Source organism: Glycine soja, chromosome 11, assembly GCF_004193775.1.
Source record: "Glycine soja cultivar W05 chromosome 11, ASM419377v2, whole genome shotgun sequence".
Classification (NCBI taxonomy): Eukaryota; Viridiplantae; Streptophyta; class Magnoliopsida; order Fabales; family Fabaceae; genus Glycine; species Glycine soja.
The window spans coordinates 1,392,403-1,410,412 of NC_041012.1; the positions used below are offsets into that span (position 1 = coordinate 1,392,403).

At 30.0% G+C, this 18,010-nt stretch overlaps 2 protein-coding genes across 2 annotated transcripts; one reads left to right on the top strand and one right to left on the bottom strand.

Moving 5' to 3' along the window:
* The first annotated feature begins 7,614 nt into the window (after nt 1–7,614).
* LOC114376402 (uncharacterized mitochondrial protein AtMg00810-like) lies at nt 7,615–8,646 on the top strand. Its single transcript, XM_028334501.1, has 2 exons — nt 7,615–7,761; nt 8,080–8,646. Exons 1-2 carry the CDS (start codon nt 7,615–7,617, stop codon nt 8,644–8,646), a joined length of 714 nt encoding a protein of 237 aa, XP_028190302.1.
* A 7,608-nt stretch (nt 8,647–16,254) lies between these two features.
* Nucleotides 16,255–17,429, bottom strand: LOC114375677. Its single transcript, XM_028333526.1, has 3 exons — nt 17,156–17,429; nt 16,807–16,942; nt 16,255–16,721 (listed from the first exon to the last, which is right to left on the bottom strand). The coding sequence occupies exons 1-3, from the start codon at nt 17,314–17,316 to the stop codon at nt 16,665–16,667; spliced, it is 354 nt and encodes a 117-aa protein (XP_028189327.1). The 5' UTR covers nt 17,317–17,429; the 3' UTR covers nt 16,255–16,664.
* Nucleotides 17,430–18,010: the final 581 nt, after the last annotated feature.

Consider the following 18,010-nt stretch of genomic DNA (forward strand, 5'->3'; position numbering starts at 1 on the left):
ATATTAAAAACAAAAATGCTGGATAATAATAATAAGAAAATATGAAAAAAAAGTGAGAAATAAAATAAAAATTAAAGGCGTTAATTAGATAGAGAATAAATAGAGAAAAGATAAAAATAAATAAATAAATGAGAAGTAATATAATAGGTTCCATTAAAATATTTCAACTTTCTTTTTTCATACCACACAACATAAATTAATTTTATCTTCTCTTTTACTTCTTTCCTACTAAACAAGAGCAAAAGAAATTTTATAATACAAAAGAAACCAGTACATTCAAATATCTGTGAGTAAAATTTGTTACAAATTAGAAATGAGTAGTTTAGGACTCATTTAGGGTGGTTGGAAATTTTTGTTTTCAAAAGCAATTTTTAAAATAAAAAATGTTTAACAAAAATAAAGTTAAAATGATTTTTAACTCATTTTAAAATATATTTACATTTGTTTTTTAAAACCAAGAAAAAAATTATGAATTTAATTTTTAGTTTTGAGAAAACAGGTACTCTCACTCATTTAACAATAGTCTTTTCTGTTGTGACCATTATAATTATTCATTTTCAAAACCAATAAAAAAGGATTTGTGTATTTAATTTTTAGTATTAAAAAATACACACTTCATACATTTGACAATGAACCTTTTGTTGTCGTCATCATCATTACTCTTATTATTACTACCACTTATTCACATCATCGTTATTACCACTATCACCAATGTTATGGTCATGGTTGTCGTTGTCACTATCACCACTAACATCAGCACTATTATAACCATCATTGTCATTATCGTCACCACCACAATATCAAAAGCGTTCTAAGACTAATTTTAGTAGGATAAGAAACTTTTATAGTGAGTTTATTTTGAAACTAGAAATTTGGAAGAAAAAAAAACTAAATTTAAAAACTAAAATTTGGCTCTTTTTTAAAAATTTTGAAACTTAGTTAAAAATCACCCCCAAACTGGGCCTTAATGATTAAGGGCTCGTTTGGAGCGATGGTGAGTTTTTTATTTTTTATTTTTAAACCAAAACACATTTGGCAAAAAAGGGAGTTGAAATGATTTTTAACTCAATTTTAAAACACTTTCTCATTTGAAAACCAAGATAAAAGGATTAATGATTTTTAACTTGATTTTCAACGTTAAAAAAATTTGCTTTCATTATATTTTACAATGATCTTTCTATTCCCACCACTATAGCAATCACCACCGTCATTGTTGCTGTTATCATCACTGTCATTGTTGTTGTCACCACCACCTTCAGCACTCGCATTGGCAACACCATTATAGTCATCACAGACACTACCATCACCACTGATGACATTGTCACCGCAATTGTTGTCATTGTCTTCGTCATCATCACACCACATAATAACACCCATGATTCCATTTTAATTGGACAATAAATTTTCAAAATAAGTTTATTTTGAAACTATTTTTTAAAAAAAAAAAGCAAAACCAAATTTTAAAATCTAAACGCTGGCTGTTGTTTTTAAAAATTTTGAAGTTTAAAACTAAAAATTAGAAAAAAACCAAAACCAAAATTTAAAATCTAAAAGTTCGTTGTTGTTTTTTTTTTTTAAAAAAAAAAAGCTTACAAGGGGCCTAAGGTATTCATGTAAGTGAGTTCACATAATTTAAAATTACTTAAATATCTTTAATTTTATATAAAGTACTAGAAATTGTACTCATATGATGCATGTGAGAATGTTAGGGGATATTTGAACTAATTTGCATAAACTAAAAGTTATATAAAAAATTATATTGCATAGAAAATATTTATTGAGAGTGCATTTTTAAGAAAACTATATGAATAGAGAAAATATAAAGTGATAAATAGAGAAATGAATAAAAATAAATGAAAATTATTATAGTAGATTCCATTAAAATATTTTCACTTTTATACTAGACAACATAAATTAATTTTATCTTCTCTCTTCTACTTCTTTCCTACTAAACAGGGGCAAAAGAAATATATAGATATGTAAAAATAAAAAAGAAACTAATACATACAAATACTCGTGGGTAAAATTTGTTACAAATTATAAATGAATAGTTTTGAGCTCATTTGAGGTAATTTGAGGTGATTGCAAGTTTTTTATTTTTTATTTTTAAATACAATTTTCAAGAAATGTGTTTGACAAAAATAAAGCTAGAATGATTTTTAAAATATTTTAATATTTTATATTCATTTTCAAAACCAAAGAAAATGATTTGTGAATTTGATTTTAAAATTTAAAAAATACACACTCCTTTTTATTTTTTATATTATAACTCATTATAGAAAGTTCTATGTTGTGTGATATGTAAAAATATAATCGACATTAAAAATTAATTTCCATGAGAATTTAATTAAAGTAATTAATTTAAAATTTCAATTATATGTATATTATTTTATGTGCTAAATCTAGTAGGAATTAAAATTTTATTAGAATTGATTCTTACATTGTACAAGTTTAAACCATGTAAATGTGTAGATTTACTTTGTGTATGATTAATTGTAATTTATCTTTAATCTCAAGAAATATAATTGACATTGAAAATTAATTTTCATGAGAATTTAATTAAAGTAATTAATTTAAAATTTCAATTATATGTATATTATTTTATGTGCTAAGTTTAGTAGGAATTAGAATTTTATTAGAATTGACTTCTACATTGTATAAAATTACACTGTACAGGTTTAGACAGTGTAAATTCACACCGTGTATATTTATTTTGTATATGATTAATTGTGATTCACACTGAAAGTGCTGTCTCAGCAACAACAATGGCCAAGATTCCCGCCGCCAAGGTTCCAAGTGCTCGATTAAACCCTCGATTAAATGTTGCTCCTTTAAAATTCACAACCATGTAACCATCAAAATCCAATATACAAAATACGTGTATTGTACACATTGATATATATATAATGCATATTATACTTAGATGTATAGCAACAAATTAGTAATTCGCAATGGCACGATAATAGCAACATACCAACAGTACGTGTCCTCGAATACAAGGAGAGCAGTGAGAATGGCCCATACAATATTGGGCCCAAAGATTTGGTATGGGGCTTCAAATAATATAAGCAAAGACACAAGAAGAACAGCTAGACCAGCTTTGAGTGCAAATATTTCTCTACCAGTGTCTTCCTTGCAAAATTCCCACACACTCTGAAACTGAAACCAAGCCTTGTTGGCTCCAGATTTCGTGCCACTCTCGTGCAACTCAGGTTTAGTAGGAATATATGAAGCACCGACACTAACACCAGACACGACATGAACACATGAACATCGAACACCTGTAATATTCAAAATATAGAACATAATATTGGTGTCGTGTCGGTGTCAAACATTGACACGGACGCGTGTCGGACACCGAACACGATAAGGGACTGGAGTGTCCGTGTTTCATAGATAGGAATACTAATTTAAATGCTCTCCATTTTTGTGTTCATTCCTCCCAATAGGTACAAGGCTCTCTTGCCTATCAAGAGGCCCTTTACATGTAAATCTAATGATGACTAAACTAGTAAACAAATAACAAAAATTAATAATGGAGGAATCAGCTTGAGTTGGGTATATATATAGATATTATGTATTATGATGAAGCGATGAAAAAAATTAAGAGAATGATTTTAACTAGCAGTACTAAAGGCGTCTAGCTACAGGATATATCGAATACAAGATTTGATACGATAATAATTTTAGCGAAAATAAAGCTGAAAACAACCTTTATATAAAGAAGATGCTTATTAGGCTCAACAATACTCCATGCATGCATGGATATGAAGAATTAGAATCGGAAAGTTTCAACCAAGCTGTTTCCAAACTGACACAGACAATAACAGGGAAAAGGAAAAAAATAATAATTAAAACTGTATATATGTGCACACAAATTCACATACGTTGGGGTCCATGGAAGTACAGAGCGAAAACCGATTACTGCATGTCAACTTCTATCGAAGGCCCATCGTTATGACTAATGACTGTAGAGTATAGACATGATTAGTGGATTATGCAGCTGCTTCAAATATTTAAAAAAATTGAGTTTTAGAAATGCAGTTACATTAAATATTTAAAGAAAAAAATGTTATATGGATGATTATTTGATTTCAACAAATTGTCTTCCCTTAATTAAATATACATGTGGTTTGTAAGCACAGGTTATCTACGCATTCGTTTGAATATAATGAAATTATATATAAAGTCTTCATGTTATAACCTGAACAATGCTATAACTGAACAAGGGAAATTAACTGTGTAAATTTTGTATAAAAAAGTAATTTTTTTATTATTATTACATCATATATATATATATATATATATATATATATATATATATACTTTAAAGGAGTCCCTTCAATTATATATATATATATATATATATATATATATATATATATAAAAGAGAGACGCGCCAAAAGGAATATATATATTGAACAATGATTTATTCATGTAAAAAACCCGGGTTTATTAGGAATTTCGTCTTCCCCTTGACAAAGACTTCCATAGTTCCATGTCTCAAATTTGTTCTTTGTTCTGTCCCGAGGGAATGGAGATACCAAAGTTGTTAACATAATAACGCACGAATTTTTTTACCCACCTCATGTTCAGTTATCTGCTGGGTTCTCTGCTTTAATTTAATTTATACGATCATCTCCGACATTAACAATGGTCCAAGTTGCCGACTCTTTCTCCTATATATGATGTCATATATTCCCTTTCATATTCCTTAACTATAAGATATTATTCCACTATTCTTAATTAAAAATATAATATCATGTCCCTATTTAATTTATACATGCATATACATTTTATATATATATATATATATATACACACACACGACGCAGTCACAGAATTTAAGAACTTTAATGGTCTTTGACTTTTCATTATTCATTAAAATTATAGTGTCCTAGACGGAGTATATATCTGCAGTTTTCTAAATCTTTCTTAAATTTTAGGAGGTAAGGAAGGCAAGTGAAGGAGAACAATAATGAATGAAGGAGAGCCATCTTTCCTCATTCAATTGTTCATGCTCTTCAATATTGGAAGATTTGGAGAGAAGGAGAGTGTAATGACTAAATTAAATAACCCTGTGTTTTGAAATAAAAAATTATAAAGGTATAAGGTTAAATTAATTTATGTCTTATAGTATTATTATAAAAAATAATTAACATTTTCTTAATGATTTAAAATGATAAATAGTTTGAAACAGAAAAATATTTTAAAACTGATAAATAAAACGAGATAGATGGAATGATTTTTTATAACTTATTTTTTCCTATTATATATATATATTATCTTTTATTTTATTTTTCTCTTAATTATAAGAATATGTGCAAACTTTTTGTATAAATTAAAATGTCTTATTAATTTATGGAAGTGCAAGACAGCTGGCCGGTATTCCCTTTGACAGAAGTGATCGCCAAATTCATCCATATTTTATTAGGCAGCATTACATGATAATATGCGCACAAGATAAACCTTCACTGGTTTTATTTCTATTTGAGGGTGATCATCACATCTCAGACAGCTAATTGCTTCTTTCTTTCTCTCTCTCTCTCTTTTTTTTTTTTGAGAATCAGCGCATTGCTTGTTATTAATGTTATTTTCACTAAAAATTCATACAATTTTTTTTTATAATTTTTATAGTTTACTTTTTAATTTTATTTAATTAAATCTCTTATTTTATCATGTATATTTCTTTTTATATATTTGTTATAAAAAGTGTTGTGAGAAATTTTAAAACAGCACTATAATTTTAATTACAGTTTCATATGCATGCATGCTAGTGTCTTATTCGGGACATTGCTTACTCGATCTTATATGCTGTTATTTTTTTGAGTCTTGAGTCAGTTTCGAATCGAGGTTTTGAAGCATGATGCTCTCGCGGGTTTTTCTGTCTTTGTCTTAAAATATAGAAAAATAAATATATTTTAAAGTAAAAATATATTAAATTTTAAATTATAATCAAAGTACTTATTTTAATTTCAAATTTAAACCATATTTTAGGTTTAAATCAATCAATTTTTTTAATAAAAAAATATTTTTTAGATTATTAAATTAATTAAAAATGATTATAATAACATTTAAAAATTAAAAATCATAAAATCTATACAAGAATACATTCAAAACTCAAAAAACTCAATCACAGTTAACTGAAATCAAGTAAAAATATTAGTAGTATATGCAAATAGAACAAAATCAATTCGATTCGCACACCCCAATAGATGATTGAAAATAACTGTTCTGCTTTTTATTTAACGTTTATTATAGTTGTATAAAGGGATGAAAGTTAGTTATTACAGTTGTATAAAGGGATGAAAGTTAGTTAGAATAGATGACAATTAGTTAGAATAGCTGGCATAGAAAGTTAGTTATTGTTAAGTTGGTTAAAACACTTTGTATATAACCTTGTATCTCCCCATTACCTATTAATCAGAATTTGAGAATTCACCTATTACTCATATCTCTTGTTAATATGGTATCAGAGCTAGAAAGGGATCAAAGAAAGCAAAAAAGGTTTATCAGAGCTAGAAAGGGATCAGAGTTAGAATAACTTTTCTTCTCATTTTCTTCAATTCTTTGAAGTTCCCCCATGGGTGCCATGGATGATTCCAATCATTTTCTCATACAACCCAGTGATAGTCCTGGATTGAGTCTTGTGACTCATCCTTTATCTGGCGAGAATTATAATTCTTGGAAGAAAGCTGTCAAGATGACACTTCTTGGCAAGAATAAGTTTGGTTTTGTGGATGGTTCCATTCTTGAACCTCCATTGGAGCAGTCCAGTCATGCTTTATGGCAACGAAATGATAGCATCGTTGCATCTTGGCTTCTCAATTCTCTTACAAAAAAGATACAGATAAGCATTCTTCATTGTTCCACTGCTCAAGCCATTTGGAATGATCTTAAAGAAAGATTTAAATAGGGAAATGGTCCCTTGATTTTCTAGTTGAAACATGAACTAGCAACCTTGCAACAAGGTTCTATGTCCATCTCGTCCTATTATTCCAAGTTGCGATCAATTTGGGAATCGATTTCTGAATTAAAGCCTGCACATTCAAGCACCTGCAACGACATCTGTCCTTGGCACAACTATGCACAGATGGAGTATGTCATGCATTTCTTGATGGGCCTCAATGAATCCTACGGTTCAATTCGAGGTCAGATTCTTTCTATAGACCTTTTCCCTTCTATTAATCGCATTTTTTCTTTAGTGGTTCAAGAAGAAAAACAAAGAGAAATTGGTGCTTTTGTTTTTGCTTTCAACTCCACAAATGATGCTTCACAATCTCATACCTTTGTTGTCAAGGACTCCAAATATCAGTCTGATCACAAGTTTAATGCTAATTCCAAGAATCGACCCCTCTGTGCACATTGTGGTCGTCTTAGCCATACTCAGGATAAGTGCTTCAAGTTACATGGTTTTCCCCCAAATTACAAGAAGAATAAGCCTTCTTCTTCTAATACTGACAACAACCTAGACAAAGATCTCATCCTATCCTAGACCATTGCTCTCTAGTTCATCTCAACCCTCTTTATAAGGATTTTATTGCTCAAGTTTCCATTACTTATGAGCCACAATTTTATCATCAAGTTGTCCCTTTTCCAGAATGGCGCCAAGCCATGACAGTTGAGATCAAAGCTTTAGAATCTAATAACACATGGACCTTGGTTCCCCTTCCAGCTGAAAAACAATGCATTGGCTGTAGATGGGTGTATAAGGTGAAATTCAAACCTAATGGCACTGTGGATCACCACAAAGCCAGATTGGTAGCTAAGGGCTACACATAATAGGCTAGCATCAATTTTTCTGATACTTTCTCTCCAGTTGCTAAACTTACATCAATTAGAGTTCTTTTGGCTGTTGTAGCTACTAAAAATTGGTCCATCTTACAACTTGATTTGGATAATGCTTTCCTTAATGGCGATCTATTTGAGGAAGTATATATGGAACTTCCAAAAGGGTACAATTCCGTTGACAAAACTCTTGTTTGCAGACTCAAAAAATCCCTTTATGGCCTTAGACAAGCTTTTAGACAATGGTTTTGTAAATTCTCAACAACATTAATTGGTAATGGTTTCTCTCAGTTAAAGAATGACTATTATCTCTTTACCATTGACAAAGGTGCTTCCTTGGTTATCTTGTTAGTATATGTAGACGATATTCTACTTGTTGGCCTAAGTGTTGCATGTGTTCATTCTATTCAGGCCAAACTTCAAGCTCTGTTCAAACTAAAGATCCATGGTCCCTTAAAGTACTTTTTGGGACTAGAAATTGCAAATTCCAGCAAGGGCATTGTACTGACACAACAAAAATATGCTTTTTCCCTATTAGAAGATACTGGCTTCCTTGGCTGCAAACCATCTTCTCTTCCAATGGATCCAAATTTAAAGCTCAACATGCTCAATGGTGAGTTACTAACTGATCCCTCAATGTACAGGCGTTTACTTGGTCGCCTAATGTATCTAACTATTTCAAGGCCAGATATTACATTTGTTGTTAACAAACTGAGTCAGTACATTCAGAATCCAAGGACACCTCATCTAGATGTTGTGCATCATCTCCTCCAATACATCAAAGGTACTCTAGGTCAGGGTCTTCATTTTCAGCCGAATAATTACTTCAATTTGTCTGCCTATGCAGATGCTAATTGAGGAGGATGATTGGACACATGCAGATCAACATCTGGTTCCTGTGTGTTTCTAGGAGATACTCTAATATCATGGGAATAAAAAAAACAACCCATTGTGTCTAAGTCTTCTGCTGAGGCAGAATATCGGGCACTCTCCTCAGTATCCAGTGAAGTCATTTGGCTAAGAAGACTTTTACTGCACTTTGAGATTACTATTCCTTCTGTCATGCTTTTCTGTGATAGCAAATCTGCCATAGATCTAGCATCCAATCCATCTCACCATGAACGATCAAAACACATTGATATTGATTATCACTTCATTCGTGAGTTAGTGCAATCCAACATCCTCAAGCTTGTTCATGTGAAATCTCAACACCAAGTTGCAGATGTCTTCACAAAGCCTTTAGTACTTCTAACTTTCTCTTCCTTTATTTGCAAGTTGGGACTCATTAACATTTACTTTCCAACTTGAGAGGGGGGGGGGTATTACAATTGTATAAAGGGATGAAAGTTAGTTAGAATAGCTGATATAGGAAGTTAGTTATTACAATTGTATAACAGGATGAAAGTTAGTTAGAATAGCTGTCAATGAGTTAGAATAACTGGCATAGAAAGTTAGTTACTATTAAGCTGGTTAAAACACCTTGTATATAACCTTGTATCTCCTCATTACCCATTAATCAGAAATTTAAGAATTCACCTATTACTCATATCTCTTTGTTAATAATGCTTTGTTTTCTTTGCCTCTTATTTCATCTATTTTCTACACATAATATTGAGGGAGAAAAAACTTTTTATAAAACTCATTTTTTTCTTAATCTAATTATTATTTTTCTTTTCATCCAATTTTACTTTAAATATGGGTATGGAGCATATGAGATTTTTTGTCTGCCAAATTCATTCTTAAAATATCGAGTAATATTATATATTCCTATTATATATAAAAAAATTATATTGTAAATATGAAATAAATAATAAATATATTTAATATTTTAGAAAAATAAAATACATTTCATTATTTTTATTTAATAAATGGGAGAATTTACAAAATGATGTTATAAAAAACTTTAAAATTATTCTAAAATATATTCTCCTACAAGAATTGAATATTCCCCTTAACTTTTCGGTTTTCATATATATAGCTACATGGCAGACATAGAAAGGCTATAATTGGTCTTGTCAAACTAGGTTTATACCCAGCTAAAGTATTGTCTTTAATTCACAGGGTAAACCCTAGAAAGATTAGGTTTTTCATTGGAATCTCCAGCGTTTCATCTGTCTTGTCATTCATTTTTTAACTAACAAACTTTAATATATATATATATATATATATCCCGAGTACATACGGAAGAATGTATATGCAAAATTAATCTGCGTAATGAAAAAAGTTGGGCATGCATGAAAAAAATGAATACGTAAAGGTAGCATGGACACACATTAATTAGGCGATATAATTCTTTTCTGAAAATTAAGAAAATAATACCGCCTCTACTAGCTTGTAAAGCACACAGCGTGACATGTTTTATCACGATCTAATTAATACAATCAAGCGCAAGCTAAATCCAATTTTACTTGTTTATAAAATTAGAAGCATGGCATCCGGTTCACAGGTCATGTATTCTATTCTTTTCCTTTTTCGCTGAGCACTTCCCTTCTTTTTTTTGTTTTTTTTTGTTTTATATATATTCAAGTCGCGACTGTACTCAGGATGCAGAAAACTAATTGGTAGGGCTAATGATCTGACAAGGAGAATATGAATAACTTTCTTTTCATAAAAAAGAGAAGAAGAAAGTTGTCTCAGTAATTCATATTTTGTGTTAAGTTTATCATTTAATAAAAAATAATGTATATATTTTACATTATTTTTGGATCACAATTTACTATATATATATACGATAAATTTACTAATTTTTGTAATAACTATTAAAAGTTATATCTATTTATAATTTCTAATTAGTTTACAGTATAAAAAGTATAAAAATGTTTACGCATCATCCCTTGAAATTACACTCATAATTTATTTATTTTAGATTTTATCAAAAAATTATAAAGCCGAATGATAATAGACGCACTTTAACAGCAGTGGTTCTACTGGTTCCTGTTGATGTGATCAGCTTATAAAAAGCCTTTGGTTCCCTCAGTGCCTCTGTGAGAAGCTTACACGACAATAAGATTAAGGTTCTCATCTCATCATGTGATGGTCTTGCTCACTGTCTTGGACATGGCTCTGTCTGTTTCCAACGAGAACATCAAACAGATTACAAATATCATTGGCTGATCTAATGGACACATGTATATGATAGTCATGATAACCATTTGGGATGGTTGATCAGGTAAGAGAGCTCTCTTCAGCCCACTCATAGGTGATAATAGGATTTAATTAGCTGCCGACTCATTCATACACATGCTGAGTGAATTAATGAATAATACTCAGTAAATGAGTGAATGATACGGGAGACAAATTGAATCTTATGTTTTCTGTACTTGGACTGAAGGGAGCTCCCTTTTCTCGCTCGTTTCTGTCTCTCCTATATTTTTCTAGCTTCTGATTTACATGATATTAGATTTGGACATCTGGTGGTGGGTGTTGCATATTCATTTATCTATATATACTTGTTTTTAATCATTTATTCACTCAGGTGAATAGGTAGTAATTGCTAAACTTTGGAGTTTGCACAAAAGTTGATACGGAAAGGGCATATTAACCAGAAGTACTGTACTTTAGGTTTAAATTTAATTCAATTTACGTTTTCTGTCTTTATATTTTTACTCTTTTACATTTATTACAAATAAAATTTTCAATTGATTTAGTAATATCAAATTGTTACTTGTAGAAAAAATGTCAGGGGATAACCGATAATATCTGAAATATAATTTACTTGTTTTTTATTTTTATTCTTTGGATTTTATTGAGGGAGTTAAATGTTAAAATTATTGTATCCTCAAACTTTGGTAAATAATTTTACAGTTAAAAAATTTAGAAGAAAAAAATGAAAACAAATAAATTACATTAGATTAAATTCCTTAAAAAAGGTTCACACGTATATTAGTATATACCTTGTTTTCATGGTTTTCTACTCTTCCAAGTAGAGTTAGGTTAAGGATTATTGTGTCACCAAGTAGTAACAACAGGCTGAGCATACCGTAATGAGTCTCGCCCCATTGAAGAAGAAGTTCACAGTGGTGCAATGATATATATATATATATATATATATATATATATATATATAAATTCTGAATTAATCAGAATTTTTTTTTCTTATGAAGCGGATGATTAAGATTAAATCTGTCATATATATAACCCTTGATTGTGTACATGTGTAGTTCCACACTTGCAGGTGCAATAATAATTGCATTTCCGATGTATAATTGCCAGCCATGAAACATATGTGCTACTGCTGTTTTATTTTTCGTTTCTTTAAATTTTTTCAATGATCTTACATATGTTTCTTTATTTGATGTGAAGATTGATTTCCAATACATGAAGATGTTTGCCTTTGATATACATGAAGCTCAAGTAATTAAGAGCGGAATGCATATGATATATATGAGGCTGCAAGGAGCTAGTTCTTGGAATTGTCCCTATATATTCTTGAAAATCATACGGGAAAAGTTTGATAGCCGGGATCCCATAACTCCGACACAAATCAACTGCACTGTTCTGAAAGAATGTCAAAGAAAGATTTCAATCGCACTTCATTTTTTCGTTGGGAGACAGGGAACACAACAGTGGAACAGGAGATAGCGCGCTAGATATTGAATAACGGAAATAACTTTTACTTATCAATGTATTAATATTTAATTGTAATTTTAATTTACGCATTATAAATGCCTTTGATAAATATGTTTATCTCATATAATTAGAAATTTGTACTTTGAGATATTTATATTAAATGTGTATAATTTATTACTATTGTTTTATTATTGCTTTCAATCTATTAATAAATTCCTCATTTATTCAATTCTTCAATATTATAATATTTATTTATATTTTTTAATAAAATATTTAATGTACAAATATAAACAATAAGAATTCAAAACCAATTAAAATCATTAAAACTATATTTACATAAAATATATATTAGATATACAAAAAATATATGAGCATGCATGTTTTTATATCTTTCTACATTTATCAGCTGATTAAACAATTAATTTATTAAATATTTTTAAATTAAATTTTAACCAACATATTAAGTATCAATTACATTCCCCAAATATAATATAACCTATAGATAATAAACCAGATTTGTTCTGTAATAATTTTTTCGATAAATTTAATCTCTTAAAATTTTCTTTTATTGCTACTTGAGTTTTTTTCATCATTTTTCTTATCTTTCATTTCGTCATTATGTTTTGATTTTTTTATTAAAAAATAATAGATTATCAATAGAGTAGAATGATAACATAATTAGATAGATTTATTGTTTTTAAAATTAATAAATTTTAATAAATTTTTTTCGTATGAAAACTTCAAATGGTATTTTTCTTTGTTACTACATCAAATGATATTCAGTATGGAAAAGATAATTAGTATGAAATCAAGCTCAAACAAAAACATCAGGCAGCACGCAGCTTCACTTTTTTATCAAACAAAAACCTCAAACTATGAAAATGCTACCTTAATTTTTTTTTTTAAATTAATCACCGTATATCTCCGTATTAGTCTTTTAAAAAATCTTTTTATCACTTTAATTTTCTAAAGGATTTTTGTCAGCAAAATAATTTCTCAGAAATTTAATTTGTTACCAAATTAGTCTATTAAAATCTTTTTATTTTTAATAAAGACGTATATGATGATATTTTAGATTTTTGAAAGAGTAACTCAGTAACTTGGTTAAATCTTTGGAAGAATAATTGGGTAATAAGATTTTTTGAAAGATTAATATAATACTAAAGTCTAAATTTTTGAAGAAGATTAATTTAATAACTAAATTTTACATTAATGTAATGATACATGTAGTTTTAGAAAACAGAAGTGAAGGTTTTCTTTTTTTGTTTTTTTATTAATAAGAGTGGAAGACAAATAATAAAAAATTATAATAATTCAGACATTGTGTCTAAGTGCAATGAGTGGGGGGTTCGACCCTACATGCGGTTGTCTAAATCTGGAACAAGGCAATAGTAGTCTTTCCCCTTGTACAGAATCTAACATCACTTGATGATTATATTGATCATTTCTCTAAACACGTACAAGATTTAACTAAAGTTGTTTATCATTAATTGTCAATTAGTTATTATTTCAGACTATAAGCGATTTAAGAAAAACAAAATACCCGCATTTCATCGCGCTAATCACCTATAGTGAGTGAACCGTTGCCACGTTTAATAGACACACGCTATAGTGTTCAAGATTTGACAATGGAATTTTGCATTGCGTTTTGCGTGCAAATGTACTTAATTTAGGTAAAGTTTGATTTCCTTTATTCTCCGGGGCCTAGATGTTTCCAACCCATCTGGAAAAGTATCAAGAGTTAGTGAAGTGGATCTGTCCGTTATTATCACAAAAGTCTCGTCCAGTATCATCTGAAGATATGGAAATAAATAAATCATCATAGTCCACTTGCGAATCTGTGTGTAGAGTGCACTCATCCAATACTACGGAAACAATATGTTAGGAACTAGTCAATACAATAGGTGGCTCTAGTTGTTTTTCCTTCTAGGAGCCAGAGAACTGAGGAAGTGACTGAAATTGGATGTTCGTATATCATAATGCTGCAAGGGAGTTTTATTTGAATTGATGTGACAATAATAACGTTATCATTATGCTCTTTTCTTTATTAGTGGAGAACATGGAAATCATACATATGGTCTCCTTATTTGGTATTTAATTTCTAAACTTTAGTGAATGGCATTGGTTATCTCTCAAATCAATATTCAAGATGCTTCCATTAAGGCATGATCCGTATGCAACTACTAGTTTGTTTATTTTTCGAAAGAAAAATAACATTTTGTTCAATTCGGATTCAATTAAAAATGTTAGATATATCTGGTTGCTCGGTCCTTCTTGGTCAAGTTTTTATTTGATAAAGAGGAAGCAATAAGAAAAGAGAACAAACCTTCGTGGACCATGCAAGTTTAAACGAGGGTATGAAATGTGATCAAACCTCAACCCCACAGATCACCAATGGACTGTTTAGTGGAGAGAGAGGATGGGAAGAAAATATAATTTTTCCTAATTAATAGTGAAGATGGGATCTAGATAAAAGTTACAGAAGATTTGATTTTTTTCTTGTCTCCATTTTTCTCTATAATTTTTCCCTTATTTTTTTCTCACTTATTTCAATCTTCTCCATGATATTTCCCCTTTACTAAACAAGGGTACATCATGTATCACGTTGTGAGAAATTAATGTTGATCTTAAAACCTTTCGAGCTAAATGTTGATCTTAAGTACAAGAATGCTAACTTTTCTAAAATTTGCTTTATTCTCTCCTAATATTTTGTATTCCCACGTAAGATGAAATTGTATCTTGTGTGACATCAGGGATGTTCGTGAAGCTACACCTACACATAGCCAACAAGTGAAACCCGAATTTTCAAATGGGTTATAATATTCACACAATAATAACTCCTCTTATTATCTACTTTAAAAAAGTTTTTTTGAAAAGAAATCACTCGTTTAATTTATTCTTTACATATCTATAATAATAATAATATTGATGCCGGACACTTTCTTAGTTTCTTTTCCTCTCTCCTTTTCCTTTTTCTCAACATTGTGGAAATGAATAGGTGAAAAAAGAAAAGAAGATAAATAGGTAAGAAATAGATTGGAAATAGATATTATTTGGTTGAAAAAAATACAGCAAAAAAATAAAGTGAAAATTAACTTTTTGAGATTATTTGATTTTAAAAATAAATTTTATTATTATTATTATTATTATTATTATTATTATTATTATTATTATTATTATATAAGAAATCATATACAAGATAAAAAGAGAGCCGAGACATGTCATAATCAATTATAACGTGAAAAGAAAAACATTTGATGAGCCCCACTAAATTTTTAAAAACTTTCTCTTCATTTTCACATGTTAAACAATTCATTTCTTTCCTCTTCTCTTCTATTTCCACCATACCAAACACACCATAAGAATAGTGGAATTGCTAAGGATAAATAATGATGGAGATAAAAGTTAATAGAGAATTCAGTAAATGCTATTTCTTATGAAAAAACAGGAAAGCAAAAATTAATGATTTGACCAATCATAGAACCAATAAGTAATAACCATACATGGGTTGGTTGGAGTGAAAATTAAGTAACCAATCACATTTGAGTTGTTATATTCACGTTGTTTTGTTCAATAATTTTAAATTTAGCATTTTTCTAGAACATTACAGCAACGTTCAAATCTATGCAGAGGATCTGAATCCCTCCCGTTAATGAGAAAATGTTCCACTGTTGTTTCTTTCTTTTCCTCATTTCCATCAACGGGAGCTATGAAAATGTGTGATACTATCCCCTTTTTCAAAACTGGAATCGAAAACGTGACAAGTGATACAACACATCATGTTTTGCAGCAGCTTGGGTAAGACCACACCGCATCTTCATGTATCACATGAAAAAATTACTATTTACATATGAATCTTTTCTACGGATGGCAGAGATTGTATCAGACGCCAAATCAAGTATTAGCACATGAGAAATACATTAATCCTTAAATATTTCAATCGTTGAGTAATTGCATGGGCAAAGTCTACAATTAAAAGCGTCAAGTTACAATGTTTCAACAGGGAGACGAAAATTCAATAAAAAAATATCAACATGGAGGAAGGAGAAGCTGTCATCCTTAAAGAGAAAAATAAAATAAAACCAAAAGGTGAATTCCTGTCACTTCTAGCAGATATGGATGGCACCAAAAACCCCCATCTACAAGACAGATAATTTGGAGATATCTGAAATTGAATAGCTTTTTTCAATCTTCTAATCATTTTGCCTTATTCTCAGGTCTTGACGAGAACATGATCAATTATTGCAGGGAATCCACCATGACTAAAGAGGGTTTTGTTGATACTGAATCTCCTATGTCATGTATCTTTACACGGGTTCATAGAGGCCTAAGACATGTCCATCAATACACCGCATAGCTGCAACCTGATCACAAGAAAATCACATCAGACCTTATAACTTATAAGTCCTCAGCAATATCAAATTCAAAGCTATGAATGAATTGCAATACCTTTCCATGGACCTCATATTTGATGGGTCCATCTAGTTCAGCTCCTAACGCCATTAATTTAGTTAATGTACTGTTCATATCAGTCACAGTAAATGACAGAAGCGATGAGTACCCTTTCTGTGTGGCTTGCTGCTCACTGTGAAATTGAAATTTGAAAGTGAATCAGCAGCTGACCACTCCATGGACCAATATTGCACGCCAAACATTTCTATTAAAATCATAAAGAAAGAATAAAAAAAAAACAACTGAATAAGAAAGTAATCTTGTTATTAGTCATTGTTAATTAAGGCTTAATTTGGAATGAACAAAATATCGAACAGATGGAGGGCGTGAGAAAAAGGAAGGGTACTTGGGAGAATGCATGAGGGCAAGCTTGAGAGAACCGGATTGGAGTTCGGCCCAACGAAGGCTGCAGACATTGATGCTGAAGTCCAAGCCTTGGGAGTAGAAGCGTGCGGCTTTTGGAACATCCTTGTGTAGTTGTAATATCCACCTGAAGGACGTTGCCATTAGGGACACCGTCTGCTTTTCGATCTTCTTCTCAGACACACGTGTGGTCCCGAGTCACGTCACGCCTCTTCAATTGGATTCTACCATTGGGCCCGACCAATTTGGCCCGTATTATTTTTTTTCTCCGGTTATCACAGGTCACAGGACCTCTTTGATAGTTGCCTTAACCTCAACAGGCTTTGTCATTAGCTTCTATTTTAATTTTTACCTTATTCTTTGTTAATTAATAAATGCAAAATCGCTTTTAAAATATATTTCCATAATATTTCTCTTCAAGTTTAAATGTTTTCCACTAAATACATGGATCAACCCACATGTTCTAACTCAATCAAAGGCTTTGAATTTGAATCATAATCATGAGTACATTTAAACAAGATTATTTCCAATGAAAAATATACATGATTTAGACAAAAAAAAGTTTAAATGTCTAAAAGAATTATTTTAGTGTATCTAAATTGAACATAACTAGGAGCACATTTAAAAAAAAATGCTCCATAGTCAAGAATGGATAGCTAGTCGATTATTTTGAACCCAACCCAACAAAAATTAGCAGTTAATAAATGAACCACAAACTTATTGAAATCCTCATTCATATTATACTATTATCACTGCTTTTGTAAGTTTTTTTTTTTTTTTTTGAGAAACTCTTTTGTAAGTTATTCATACTATTCACGTAAACTAATCTTGTAACTTA

Excerpts from the sequence above, each read along its gene's own strand:
- LOC114375677 (XM_028333526.1), bottom strand. The coding sequence starts at position 17,316 with ATGGCAACGTCCTTCAGGTGGATATTACAACTACACAAGGATGTTCCA. Across the intron at positions 16,943-17,155 it reads GCCCTCATGCATTCTCCCAA|TGAGCAGCAAGCCACACAGA; the intron begins GTACCCTTCCTT and ends TCAATTTCACAG. Across the intron at positions 16,722-16,806 it reads AATATGAGGTCCATGGAAAG|GTTGCAGCTATGCGGTGTAT; the intron begins GTATTGCAATTC and ends TCTTGTGATCAG.
- LOC114376402 (XM_028334501.1), top strand. The coding sequence starts at position 7,615 with ATGACAGTTGAGATCAAAGCTTTAGAATCTAATAACACATGGACCTTG. Across the intron at positions 7,762-8,079 it reads ATCACCACAAAGCCAGATTG|TTAAAGAATGACTATTATCT; the intron begins GTAGCTAAGGGC and ends GGTTTCTCTCAG.